General features: G+C 37.1%; 1 protein-coding gene across 4 annotated transcripts in view; it reads left to right on the plus strand.

Annotated features, from left to right (window-relative positions):
* The window catches only part of FBXL4 (F-box and leucine rich repeat protein 4), a 63,229-nt gene extending 53,788 nt beyond the window's left edge, over window positions 1–9,441 (plus strand). For all 4 annotated transcript variants that reach the window (XM_032484415.1, XM_032484417.1, XM_032484416.1 and 1 more), the window contains 3 exons: window positions 499–570; window positions 4,006–4,318; window positions 8,885–9,441. In XM_032484415.1, coding sequence (XP_032340306.1) covers window positions 499–570; window positions 4,006–4,318; window positions 8,885–9,048 — 549 coding nt within the window. In that variant the 3' untranslated portion in view covers window positions 9,049–9,441. The remainder of the gene's footprint in view (window positions 1–498; window positions 571–4,005; window positions 4,319–8,884) is intronic.
* Window positions 9,442–15,209: the final 5,768 nt, after the last annotated feature.

The following is a 15,209-nucleotide window of genomic DNA, read 5'->3' on the forward strand; positions in this document are numbered from 1 at the left end:
TTAAAGTCACCAGCTCAATCCTGATTTGGGGTGACTATTGGCAGTTCCATCAGGCTGCAGCTGATCAGTGAATGTCAGAGCCGCCGCTGTTCTATGAGTGTCACCGCCCTCTGTGGGTTTTTTTTTTTTTTTTTTTTTTTTGAGAGAGGGATTGTTTAACCTGTTTTGTTGTTCAGTATTAACCAGACTCCCAAACTGCTTACCTTTGGGAAATGAACCAGGGGGTCATAGGGAATGTCGGTATCTTTGGGGCCTGTGAAATCATGTACAAAGCGATGACTTAACGTGGAGATGAGTAATGATTACCTTGACTCCAAGCCAGTCAATGGCGGGAGCACCTGGGGACTCATTAAATGGCATTTGTGGTGTCTGTAACCTAGGTTTTGAGCTCTATTTCAGGAAAAGCAGTGACAGCCTTTAATGTCTAATTGACCCCTTCTCTTTGTTTCACTTCCTTTCACTTTCCTTATTTGCCTCTGATATGGTTCCTGATGGCAGCAAACAGCCCTGCTCAGCATTTTGAACTTCTGTTCAGAGCTTCAGCACCTCAGCTTGGGTAGTTGTGTAATGGTAAGTATTTGAAAATTCTTTATGCTCAGTTATCTTCCCATGGGTGAATTTTATCCTGATCGACCCCACCCACAGCTTTGCAGATTTATGGTTAATTACTGTGTACCCCACTTTCAAACATTTTTCTTCAATCGGAGAGTTTGTCTTTGAAACACTGACATTATTTATCTGTGAGAACAAGGAAAGAAGTTACTGTGCGTTGGAAAGAGTTTGGTTCTGCCTCAAGCCAGGTGTTATCTCAGACCAGCTATTTACCTCTCTGGGCTGCTTTACAAAATAACATACCAATTATACCCAAGGGCCAGGAGTTTGGCAAGTTTTGCACAAAGCTAATTTTAGTTTTTGAGTTCTGAGATGATTTTCTGGACATGCTGATAGGTTCATTTTGTTTTTGTGTTTGTTTTACTATCATTACTGGGTAAGGTAAAAAGATGGACACCCTATATTGGAACTCAAGATTTTTTGAAATGTTACTGGTTCATGAAATCCCAAAGCCTAGGGACTATTTAAATAATCTTTAAAGTCCTTTCAGATTTAAAATTATAATTTCTTATGTTACTGAAAGAGCTCATGGGATAAATGAAATGGTTTTCAATTAAATTATGTGGTTTATAAATACTGAGATTAAAAGGACAATAGAGCTCGTGGTGTTTGTGTGTGCACTCCCAGAAAATGCATCTCCCACCCAGTATAACTGACCGTGGAGCAGTCCTTTCCTCTTCACTGCTTTACCCTGCACCCACCCCTCCACCCAAAGCAGATTCAGAAGATCCTAGACCATTTCAGTTTAGCCTCCACTTGTTAGGAAAATCTGAATAAGCAGGATGGTTGCAAGATCAGAGAAGTTCGTTGGGCCTTATTAAACCCCATGTGTGGGCTCAGGCCCATCCTGGTCTCTGGAAGCCATCCTGGGAGCCCACTAGCTCAGCATTAGGTTTTCTTTACTTCTAGTCAACTTTTTTCTTAGTAAGCTATTTCATGGGCTTCTGTTGGGTCCTTCTAGTGGCTCTTCTAGATGGGTTCAGTAATATTCAATGGCACTTTCTGTGACAACACACCAGCCAGTTTCTTCCACTTGGATCTTTGCTTATTGCTAGATCGCCTTTAGATTGATAAGGACCCTGTTTTAACTTTGGCTCAAGGTACCTTATTCTGCCTGTCAATTACCTCCCCATAAACTAGAGCAGCATTCTCTAGAAAAGAAGGCCTCTGATCACAGACACTTTACATTTGGAATTATGATGTATATTTACAGTCAGCATTTTCCAGAGTTGGCCCACGGAACATTAGTGCTAAAAGATACTCAATTTAAAAACATCTGTATTGTAGGGGGGAAGGAGGAGGAGTAGGAATTCTAGGTCAAAATTAGGAAACGGTACTATTATGTCCTTCTCCTGGAGTTTTCAGTGGCATGTCCTACAATAAAGAAGCAGGTTGCCTTTGCTTAAATCAATGTTTTCCAACTTCACCCGACGACTGAACCCATTTTTCTGTATTACATCTATTATTATGTGATATATTATGGGAAATGCTACTTTAGATAAATAGGCTATTTTTAAATTAAAATATGTAGTTACCAATATTGTTACCATTGATATTTGTTTGCCAGGAAATGAAGTTTCAGGGACTTGACATTTGAAATTCAGAAATACTACTAATATTGCTGATACCGCTGCTAACATGATGGTTGAAACATTTCATACTTGTCATAGAAATGCTGTTCTTTCTTCCCAGCAGGTCTGGGTCCAGCAGGACAGTAACACAGATGGCTCTTGGTTGATATTTTAATACCATGTTTATTTCATTTTCCTTCCTGTCAGTTGACCAAAAGGCAGGATGATCAAAGTATCATTTGATATTTTATTCTTGACTATCAAAATAAGAGCAATCAGCATTGTGAATTTTGGAGAAATTTTAAATTGCTTCTTTCTAAAGATGCTAATTGGCTGCACTAATGATCAAAGCTACACTTTTGTGTTGTTCAGGTCCACTCACTTAAGTAGATAATTATATTTCCCCACGTCAACTTTTCCTGATTCTGCCATATACAGTTACTAAGGACCTTCAGAAATTGTCACCACTGTATGTAATGTATCAGCTATTTGGTTCTGCTCAAAATATAATCCACTTCTCCGATTCCACACTCCACCTTAATCCAAGCCATCTCTCCTCTGACCTAGTGCAGGCCTCTTCACTGGGCTTCCTACTCTTACACACCCAAGACCATCCTCCAGACAGAAGCCAGAGGGATTTTTATTTTTGTTTTAGTGTAAATCATATTTGCTTCAAACCCTCCATTGATTTCCTTAGCATTTAAAATAAAAATTCAAAGTCCTTCATAGCCTAACGGCCTGGCCCCTGCAGAGCTGTCTGGCTCCCCAGCCTGTCCTCTCCCCCACTCCCCTTGGGCCACGCCCATTCTCATTTCTGTTCCTTGGAGGTACCAGTTTCCGTCCCAGGGATCCCAGCGGCCCCTACTCCCTTCCTTGACCCCTCACCTTCTGATCATTCTCACATCTCGGTTTTGGTTTTATTATTTTCACTTAACACTTTCTGAATTTACTTTGCTCATTTAGTCATCTGTATGTCTTTCCCAAAAATGTGAACACAGTCTTTTTTTTTCCTTTTTAATTCATTGTTGTTCCTAGTATCTGGAGTGCCAGTGCTGGCACAAGGTAGATGAAAATATGAATGAACAAATGAGCGAAAGGAAGTAATCATTGCAAATGTTTGCTGTTTTGTTTCCCTTTGACTTCTGGTGGTAATTCTGATACCTGATCTTAACAAAATCAAATGAAGCTCTTAAAAGAATCTGTTTAAAGAAACATTATTAAAGCAGGCAAAGCCCATGAACTAAAGTGTTTAATCCTTGATTAGTAGAAGCTTATCTGGTGAACATGAGGTAAATCATTGGACACCTCCAGTAACTGACAACAGTGAATTTATCACAATCTAAATTATTTTTGTGTTGTATATTCAGTCCCCAAATGCCTCGTTTAACCCAAAACTAGTATCCTTATTAGTACTATCAGTTTATTCCCTTACTATTTTAGAGCCTGGCAAAGAGCACCCCTTTATCCAGAAGCTCTTATTGGAGTAACAACAGTATGGTCAAAATGCAAGGTATACAAGAACAATACATCATCCTCAAATTCTTTATGAGAGACAGAATTTCAGACTGCTTTGGGATTTAATTCATTAACATCCTCTGTCTGGAATTCTGTTAAATGGATTTTTAAGTAAGTGATGTCTCTTGCTGTTTTATGAAACAGTGGCAGATCTGTGAGATGAGTGGGCAGATCTGTATTAATCACAACATGAGTATGTTTACATGGGAGCAAACAACAGGAGATGATTAGGCATGTTTTAACGTGCTCAAAAGAGTTTGCATTTCTGAGCATCATATGGAAAAGATTGAAATGATTTGATTTCCAGATTGAAGACTACGATGTGATAGCGAGCATGATAGGAGCCAAGTGTAAAAAACTCCGTACCCTGGACCTGTGGCGATGTAAGAATATTACTGAGAATGGGATAGCAGAGCTGGCTTCTGGGTGTCCGCTTCTGGAGGAACTTGACCTCGGCTGGTGCCCTACTCTGCAGAGCAGCACCGGGTGCTTCGCCAGACTGGCACGCCAGCTTCCAAACTTGCAGAAACTCTTTCTAACAGCTAACAGGTCTGTGTGTGACACAGACATTGAGGAGCTGGCGGGTAATTGTACCAGATTACGCCAACTGGACATATTAGGTAAGGATACAATATATAAACTTCTTTTAAGGCTTGACATAAAAGGTAATCTCACACTTTTTGCACAGAAAAAAAAATTCTTAGATACAATAAAAAAAATTTTTGTCCTGATAATTATAACTGTACTTAAAAAAGTGAGGGCAATAACATAATTTTATAGTTGTACCTCTCAGAAAGCTCTAAGTAACCATTCATTCTTGATCTAGTATGAAGAGTGAGAATTTATATGAGCTATTTTCTCCATTTTTATTAAGGACAGATGAGAAATTAATCCATTTGTATAATGAATTCAAGATGCACACACACATATAGATGGCTTCTTGATGTTGAGCTCTTGCTTAAGGAATATTGTGACATCTCCATCCCTGGTAATTCTGGTTTTTAGGAATAGTTCTACCCTAAGGCAGAGCTATTGGAAAGCCTTTCCAGTTCCGGGGTTCCTTGTGTTCTTATTGCAATTTACAGCAAGGAACCCTGTGAAATTTTGTTATTTCTTACGTTGGCCACAGGTAAAATTGCCCCCACAGTTGTGAACCCCAATAGCATTTGCACTGTGTTGCTGGTAACGTGTTAATACTAACAGATTAGTCCTTAAAGTGCTAGTTATATTGTTTCCTGTTTATTCAACATTCAGCAAAAGGAAAACCTGAAGATTTTCAACACCTGTGTTTGTCATTTCAGTTAAAATCTCTCGACAGTCCAGGTTTATGAGACATTTGTAGATGTTGCCCATATAGTTGCATGTTACTTATTCAAGTTACTTTTAGGCAGAAATTCTTTCTTAAAAACAGGAAGGGAAAATTTAGGAGTATGAGATTAATGGATACCAACTACCACGTATAAAACAGAAAAGCCACAAGGATATACCGTATAGCACGGGGAATCATATCCCGTATCTTATAATAACCTATAATGGAATACAATCTGCAAAAATTACTGAATCACTATGCTTTACACTTGGAACGAACACAGTATTATGAATCAACTATATTTCAATAAACATAAATGAAAAATCAATACAAACAGTTGACTCAAAAAAAGAAAAAAAACTTAGGGCAAAATTCTTGCCTGTTACATGGCACACTTCGGGCTAGATACCTCATCTCTGCTATATTCTCCTTTCCATCTTCACAGCTGGGGAAGGTGGGTATCATTTGCTTTTCGTAGATGAGGGAGGGCGCTGGAGCCAGCAGTTACTGTGTGGCAGAGCAAGGGTTCAAACAAGGGATTTGGCCCCACCGTCAGTACTTTTTTCAAAACACCACACCCACTTACTTTGCTTGTTCCTTTTCAAAACTTCCTATCCAGCCTCCCCTTTGAATTAGCCTAGATGTTTTGTGAGGGAAATATTTTGAAAAGTTTAAGAGAAAGTCCTGGATTCACAGGGAGACTCAGGTAAGGCAGCCAAGGATCTTTTCAAATGAATCACACGTTGCATCAGGCTTCACTTCAGAGGATGGTGCTACTGTTGCTGAAAACCTGTTTTACAAGCCCCTAAAACATACACTGGAGATGGAGAGCCAGCATCTAAAATGCTACCGAACCGCAAAGGAGTCGGTATTCCCAACACTGAGCCCAAAACAGCAGCACAGTTGTGATGAATGGTGGGGTCGGTTGTCAAGTGGCCTGAGTTTGGCCTTTAAATGTGTGAATTACTTGACAGAGACATAAAGGAAAAACAGGTAAGAAGTATAATGACTTCTTTTTTGAAAACATTTGTGACTTTCAGGAGTGTAGGAGCAAGGATGTTTTATTATCTCTTATGCCAAATCTAGGTATGGGTGGAGACAGTCATCAGGTAAATAAATTGGAATATCTTATTTCAAATATTAAGAGCACAGTAAAAAAATAATATCAATAATAGTCAATAATTAATAATAGTGTTAACAGCAACATGTAGTTTGTATCTTGTATGCTTTATACCGTTCTGAGCATGTATTAAGTGATTTGATCATCACACCAACCTTATGAGGTGGATATTATTATTAGCCACAGAGGAGGAAACCGGCTGAAACAGGTTACGTGATTTGCCCAGGGCTCATGGCCAGAAGGGCATCTGGATTTGAACCAGAGTCTCTGCTTCTAACCACTATGCTATGTTTTCTTTATTTTTACTGTTGTATTTTGGTTCCCGTCATCCTTTACTGTTAGAATCCTTTTTTTTTTTTTAAAGATTCTTAATTAAACCAAACCAATAGTCATTATTTTATTTGTCATTTTGTGATTAGCATATGTGAATGTTAAGTGGCATATCTTCTTCACACTAAAAATACTTACTGATCAGTACAGAGCTGAGTGAGATACAGTCCCTACCTTCAGAGGGTTGATGACCTAGCAAGAAGGGGTAAAACGGCCATGTACATAACTGTAATGCAAGCCAGAAGCAAGTCCACTTTGAAGGGCTCCAAGAAAAGGGAGTATATAGGATCAGAGAAGTAAGGAAAAGCTTGATTTAAAAGGTTAGTAGGTATTTGAAAGGTATCCCTGAAAAGTGAACAGGAAACAGGGGGAGGAGGGCATCTTATGCAGAATTAATAGCATGAAACAAAAGCGTGGGCGTTACAGGTATAGAGTGTCTTCAGAGAACAGGCCGTCTAATTTGATTCAGAATGTTGGTATAATGGAGGGTATCGTGGAGAGTTTTGAACACCAGGATGAGGAATCTGCACAAAATTAAACAAGGAAGAGCTTTTCCTGGGTTTTAATTAGGGATATGAGTGAGATATCTAGAGCTGTGTTTTAGGAATACTTATCTGGAAACAAGTATTAGGTGAACTGGAGAAGGAAGAGCTCAAACTCAGAGCGATTAGCTGCAGTAATCCATCTAAGGAGGGTCTAAGCCAGGGTGAAATTAACCACCATCCCTTCGTCCTTTCATCCATTACACACATAGTGAGCATACACCCTGTTTGGCATTGTTTTAAACAGGGAATAACATAGATGTGGCTGTGCCCTGAAGGAGCAAGCAGACTGAAAACAAAACTCTGTCCTAAGCTGATAACAAAACAACACAGAGTGCCCTGGAGGCAGAGGACAGGGGAGCCCTAGACTAGTTAAATGTTCAGCCTCTGACTTCCTCCCCTGGCATTCTCTTGGGCTTTAGGAACTCCTACTTTATCAGGAAACTCAGATTCTGTTGACCAAGACTGACAAATAGAAAGCAGTCACACCCTGGGTGAGAAACACCAGGGAGCTGAGAGGCTTACGTGAGGGTCTCTGATCTTACATAACAGAGATCCACTCAAGATAAGTGAAGCATAAGGAAAAGACAATCATGATGAATGAAGATGAAGGTGTCTCTCTCAGATCCTGTGGGTAGACGCTAGTTATGGTCAGACCTCAGGTGGGACTGGAAAACCATCAAATGGCAAGGAAGCTTTTCTTTTATTCCTTGTATTTCTTATGCTATGTGCTCAGGCACCTGTCCTCGCCCTGCCCTCTGCCCGCATAACACAGACTTTCACGTCTGCTTCTCCCTTTGCTTCTGCTTGTTCTTTTCTTGTCACGCTGGCCATCTCTGCATCTCTGGGCACCCATGGCCAAGTATAGCAGCCCTGACCCCATTTCCCAGGTCTTCAGTTCAAGGGGTCAGTGTGCATTGGAGGCTTTACTGAATTCCACTTCTAAATTCCCGGGAGAATCTGCATGGATCTGTCGTGGGGCCAGTCACAGCCAGGGCAGCAGTACACTTACAGCTTCTGGAGCCCATGGCAGGAGGGGAGAAAGGATTTCTCAGAGGAAATGGCATAGACTAGCGTTTCAGGAACTTTAATCCCCATCCCAGTAGATATGTATATACAATACAATTATAATTTTTTTTCCCTATAAAAGCTGTAGTTAAAACAAGGTATGTTTTACAGCAGGTGACATCCTAGAGCCTAGTGATACTTGGTATTTATTGAGTGCCTGCCACATATCAGGTGCTTTACAAAATTTATGTAATTTACATTCCATCAAAATATCCCATAATCACTTCAGATTTAATGTGGGCTACATAGTACTCACCATCCATCATTTGTCTTCCAGTAATGCCATTTTGTACCTACTGCTTACTGTAAAACTTATCAGAGTGTGTTGTGCTTATTTGCTTTCTGGTCAGTGAGTTCCTTGAGACACATGTCTTACTCATCTTTGCATCTCCAGTGCCTGAAACAGAAGTTTCTACAGAGTAGTTGCTCAGTAATTATACTGCATAGAATTAGAGGTTGAACCATTATTAAGTATTGCTGTCTGATTTGACTCATGGGTTTTGGAAAATGAGATGGGCAGTTTTGAACTGGGATGAACAGAAATAGGGAAGTCTGGAGGAACGCACTGGAAAGGGTGGGAAGTAGGAATGAAGACAAAATGGGTAGAGTATTGACAAAATTCAGGTCCTAGATGCCAAATTGGCTGGGAAAATTTATTTTGTATTTTTTTTTACAGGATTATTTCAATACAAAGTCTTTTGTTTTGAGAAATGTTTTTAATTTTTAGGGTATTTATTTTAAGTGTATTTTAAATAACTAACAATAAAGGGACTTTTTATTGGGGAATGTATCTAATTTTTTTTTTTTTTTTAAACAGGAACAAGAATGGTAAGTCCAGCGTCCCTAAGAAAACTCCTGGAATCATGTAAAGATCTTTCCTTACTTGATGTGTCCTTCTGTTCACAGATTGATAATAGAGCTGTGCTAGAACTCAATGTGAGCTTTCCGAAAGTGTTCATAAAAAAGAGCTTTACTCAGTGACTTAATATATGTTCTATAATAAAATTCATGTGTTTTTGTAGGGTTTTGTTCTGGGGTTGGTTTTGTTTCATTTTTATAATGGCAACAATGTCTTAATATCCCATTTAGACATTTGTGGATTTTAAAGAAAAATATGGAATTGTCCATTAAATCATTAAATCAATGATGTAAAGAAATGTTTTCACAAAATGTAAGCACTTTTCTTCAAGAATATGTGAATGGTTCATTTATTTTTATCTTATGTTAATCAGTGATATTATGCTTTAGTGAATAATTATACATTTAATGAAAGAATAATATGGAAACATTTTAACTTATTTTGAAAGGAACACTTTGAACAATAAAGTATCATGATATTTATGCAAAAAATAAAATTAATTTTTCACACCTCCATGTAAGGATGCCTTATTAATAATAAACCTATGACCTGGCCAGTATTCTGTTTGGTATGTACAAAATTGCCAGAGTTGGTCGGAGAAAGAATCTAATTTTTTTCAGCTGTTAAGATTATTTTGTAAGCTGATGTATTAGCTCTTCAACTTAAACATTTTTTAGTTTTTCCACTTTCATTCTGATATATTTCTCTATTTTACTACTGGATAACAACAGTATAAAACTATGAGCGTGATCAAGAACAAGAGGTAAACTACTAAATGAAATAGCTTTCCAGCTGTTAAGCAGATGCCTTAAAAGTTTGCCAGAGGGGAAGGTTTAAGACTTCTGAGTTGTATGTGGATTTTGTTTATTTATTTCTGTGCCCCAGCACTTTAAATATTTAGAAACTAGCTATAGTGGAGAAAACAAAGCAGACAAACATTGTCTTGTTAAACAGTAAATTGATGTAGTTCTCCTGCTAAGAAAGTAGACAGAAAATATTTTGTGGAATGAAAAGGCAGGGCTGTTTTGAATAGCAACTAACATTAAATGTATAGTGTAACAAAATTTGTTTTCCCACACAGGGTAAACTGTTAACTTCCAATCCTGCACATCCTACGGTGATCCTGTAGAACTCTGCTGTCCAGTACGGCAGCCACTAGCCCTATGTGGCTCTTTTATTTAATTTTAGTGAAATTTAATTAAAAATTCTGTCCCTTAGTTGTGCTGGCCACATTTTAAAGTGTTCAGTAGTTCTCTGAGGCTAGTGGTTATCATACTGGATAGCACTACTCTAGAATTTCTTGTGTTATAAGATGTAGTTATTTAAGAAAAACCATAATTAGTTTCAAAATTAGCACAGTGAATATATATCTCTAGGAAATTCTTGGGGATACTCTCATATCTGAAAGCATTTTCCCCACAAAGTTCTTAAGCTAGTGAATTTATATGTATGGAAAATAGTAGGCATTCAGTAAATAATTATTGAATGAATTAGAATATACCATTGAATTAAACCATAGAATATGTCAAATTTTTAAATTGTAAGTGTTATAAATTACTAGTAATAACTGCGTTTATCCTTTTATAGAATATGAAGAATGTAATAAGTGGCATTTAAAATATTAATGCAATGTCCTGCATATAAGAAACCACTATATGAGAGCTGCTGTCCTGTTGGCATGCCCCACAGCAGCTTCTATTGAATGGCAGAAGCAAGGGGCAGTTGGAAAGGGCTTGGTTTGTTTGTCCTCCCTTATTATCCTCATGCACTTGGATTTTTTTTTTCACTGAGGAATATATGTAAACATCTTAAGTGCTTTATTCAGTTTACCTTTTAGGTGGGTGACATTTATAATCTGACTACCAACCGGGTAAAGTAGTACTTTTATCTTAAGCTGACAGCTGCCATTGAATTAATTCTTACTTTGTGCCAGGCAGTCTCTCCTGAGTTTTGCCTTTACTAACTCACTTAATCCTCATAACAACCCTGTAATATAGATACCATTATTTACTCCCATTCACAGATGAGGAAACTGAGGCAAAGAAAGATTGAAAACCTAACTCATGATCACATAGCTGCTCGTGGCAGAGCCAGTGTACACACCCACACCATGAGGCTTTGGAGACAGTGCATTCAGTCTATGCTTAAAAGTGTCCAAGTGGCATCTGGTTCTAGAGCAGAGGGCAGCAAACATTTTCTGTAAAGGGCCAGATAGTAAATACTTTAGAGTTTGTGGGCTAAGGGTAAAAAGTGAGATTATTTTGTAAGGTTAAGAGTGAAAATTGAGATTATTTTGTAAGTACTTACATAACTAAAGAGAAAATGAATTTCCACAAAATTTTTATTGACAGAATTTGAAAGATAAGAATAATTGAGAGCAGTTTGTTTTGTAATACAGTTCAAATGAGAATGTAATACGTTTTGGGGAGGATAACATCTCACTTAACTGAGATTCAAAGTTAGTATTTCCTGTCATCAAAATTGATTGTAAGTATACATCTGTTAATGTTGATCTATAGTAAGATTTTATGTATTTTGTCTTTCAAAATGTCTTTCTATACAGATAGGTATTGCCAAATACTTAGATTAATCCACGTTCCATGACTTTCATGGAGCACATTTATCACTTGGATGGCATTGATAGACTTCTATTAGGGTCTTCCTTCTCTTGATATTTTCCTCTTAAGATACTATAACATTGCAGATTACTCCCATACAGTGGAAGGTTAGGTGGAAGTTCCTCAACTGCACAATTGAATGGATATCTCCTTTACACTTGCATCGAGATCCAAAAAACGCTGCTGGACCTGTTGTTTGAGCTCAGAAAATATATCTACTTTAAATTCGTGTGAGAATGGAGCTTTTGCTGCTTGTCTTAACCTTTAGATCTCTCAGAAAGTATATAAAGCACCTTGACGTTACTTTATGATTCACTGTTAGTTGCCATCAGAATTATTTTACTGTGGTATGTTTCACATGTAAGCACTGTTTTGCAGGCTTCGCCTCCAGGGCTTCTGATTCACTAGAATTTGCATTTGTAATGATAGTCAGGTGATGCTGCTGCTGGAGTGAGGGCCACCCTTTGAGAAGTATTGCTTTACAGCTCTCCTTGAATCTGGAGCTTTCCCCTGAATCCCAGTGAATGAATTCCACATACAGCAGGAATAACTATTTTCAATTTTCTGCATTGTTTCAATTTTGGGTTGAATTTCATTACAAAACCTTATCAAGCCTGCAACAAAAGTTAAATTCCAGAGCCATTCAGTATTCTGTAATAGTGACTGAGGGCATTTCTTCTCATTCAGAAAAATCTCACTATCAGCTTTGATCTCAAAAACTCACAATAAAACTACCACTGCTTAGCCAACAAACTGTTGTGTGAGAGGGCAAATCAGAATATTCAGCTTCTATATCTGACAAAAAGGAACAGAACTGATGATGTTAGATGAAGTTCGCCCTTGACACTGCTAGTTCAATAACACAAGACTGAATCATATATATTCCACAAAGTACCTGCTGATGAATAATGCAGTAAATAACCATAGGTTTTAAACACTTCATTTTCACAAGCTTTGTAAATTTGACTTTCTTTTTGCTCCACACATAGTTTTACCACCACCTGCTGTAATACCTCTTAGCAGATTCTACTTCAGGTTTCACTGAATTCATGTTTTCTTAACTTCTTAGAAAATAACCTTGTCTGTTCCATGCAGACTACTCATAGAAACCAACTCTTCAATCACTTCAACCTTGGCATTGACTCATCAAATAAATAACAATAACTAGGCAGTAACATCTGTTGACTCATCAAGAGCCAAGGAAAACCACTCAGAATCATTTGCCTTGGTTTTTTTATTGACTAATGATGTTGCTCCCAATATTCTCAATTCTTTGAGCAACTGTTCTTGCCAAAAAGCTAATATAATAGTCTTAAGCAAGTTTACTTTGGACACATTTCTTCAGCTGATGAGTCAAAAACAATTTAATTAACTCAACATTGGTAAAAGGCTTTCGTTGCTTGACTAACGAATGAGCCACTCAGAAACTTACTTTGGCTGCAGCTTTATTTTCATTTTTTTATTTCTGTAAAGAAATTCTGCTGTGATGAGATACTTTGTTTTAAATTTTCTCATTTTTCTGGCCACTTCATTTGTATGATTTGAGAATACAATGATGAATGCTTAGTCTGGTAATTCCAACATATGTAATATTCCTTCCGAGCAGTGATGGTGTCATTGCATGTTGAACACAATGCTTCACCATCTAATTCAATAACAAAATAATCCATACACCTCTGTGCCTTAAACACATCACACTTGAAGTCCACTTTTCTCTTGTTTTGTTCCAACATTATGGGTATGTACTGGTAATAATTTTAAAAGATTTTTAAAAATAAATTCAAAAATTTTAAAAAATATTTTAAATATTTTAAAATATTGAGTATGACAACATGTGTGGCATTCAAAGTGCTGGTAGTAATAACTGTACCACTGCAATTTGTAATGCGCCAAGCAGCAGTGCAAAATGCGGAGAGCATCACGTAGGTCTTTGTTGCTACTACTCAACTCTTCCACTCAAGTGTGGAAGCCACCATAGGCATGTAAGTGAATGTGTGTGGCCACATTCCAATAAAACTCTATTTCTGGACACTGAAATTTAAATTTCATATAATTTTCATGTGCCACCAAATATTCTTCTTTTGGTTTATTTATTATTGGCTGTTAGAAAATGTAAAAACCATTTTTAAGTTGCAGTTTGGATTTGGTTTGTGGACCGAATTTGTGACTCCTGTTCTAGGATATTCTCAAATCAGTTCGTTAACCCAGGTTTGCTCATTCCTAATTTTGTAAGCCACATTCAAACTTGTTCTGAGCTTTAGTCTTTCTCATTTTACCATTTAGATGTTAAAATTAAGAGCAGTATTTTATTGACTTAGAGAAAGCAAAACTTTTTACCATAACAAGAAGTTTAGATTTTTTTCTTTTTATTGACAATTAAGAATTGTATATATTTAAGGTACACAATTTGATGATTTGATGTACATACACATTGTGAGAAAAATCACTACATCCAACCTAATTAACATATCTGTCTCTTTGGAGAGTTAACATTTTTTTTTTTTTTGATGGTGGCACTTAAGATCTACCCTCTTAGCAAATTTCAAGTATACAGGAGAGTATTGTTAATTACAGTCACATCGTTGTACGTTAGCTCTCCAGAACTTACTCATCATGCATAACTGAAACTTCGTACTTTCTGACAAACATCTCCCCATTCCCTGGTAACCACCATTATACTCTCTCCTTTATGAATTGACTATTTTAGATTCCACCTAGAAGTGAAATCATGCAGTATTTGTGTTTCTGTGTGGTTTATTTCACTTAACACAATGTCCTCCAGGTTCACCCATGTTGCAAATGGCAGGATTTCCTTCTTTTTAAGGCGGCTAAATAATATTCCATTTTACACACACACATGCACGCACACACACATTTTCTTTATCCATTCATCTCTTGCATAGGTTCTTTCCATATCTTGGCTATTGGGAATTTTGAATAATGCTGAAATGAATGTGGGAGTGCAGATATCTCTATGAGATCCTGATTTCATTTCCTTTGGATGTATAAACCAGAAATGGGATTGCTGGATCATATGCTATTTCTGTTTTTAACTTTTTGAGGAAACTCCATGCTGTTTTTCATAAAGACCATACCAATTTATATTCTTAACAACAGCATACAAGGGTTCCCTTAATAAGGGAGAATATGTAGACTATCCATTAAAATTTGTAACCAAATGATCCATTGTTACTAGCATTATCAACTGACTTAAATTTTTTAATAATTATTTATCTTAGAATTTTAGTAAGACAAATTATCTTCCCAGTGGCTAGTATTAAAGATATGTCCCTGACTCTGAGCATAATTAAAGGATCCTCTCTATTTATATTGCTCTGAAATAAGACCCTAAACAACAACACATTTAGCAACATATTTAGGCAGTTAATATTCTTCCTTTCCTTTGGAGTGATGAATTTTGAGCTAATATGTAGCAAAGAAAAACTGGTTTCTTTGCAGAAATATTTTTTTTAATTGAATACAGTTCCCTGCGCTATACAATAAGTCCTTTTTGTTTATCTGTTTCATATATAATGGTGTGTTTATGTTAATCCCAAACTCCTCCCCCCACCTTCCCCTTTGGTAACCATAAATTTGTTTTCTATATCTGTGAATCTATTTCTGTTTTGTATATGTTTATTTCTGTCATTTTTTTGGATTCCACA

The sequence above is a fragment of the Camelus ferus genome, chromosome 8 (assembly GCF_009834535.1).
Source record: "Camelus ferus isolate YT-003-E chromosome 8, BCGSAC_Cfer_1.0, whole genome shotgun sequence".
Taxonomy (NCBI): Eukaryota; Metazoa; Chordata; class Mammalia; order Artiodactyla; family Camelidae; genus Camelus; species Camelus ferus.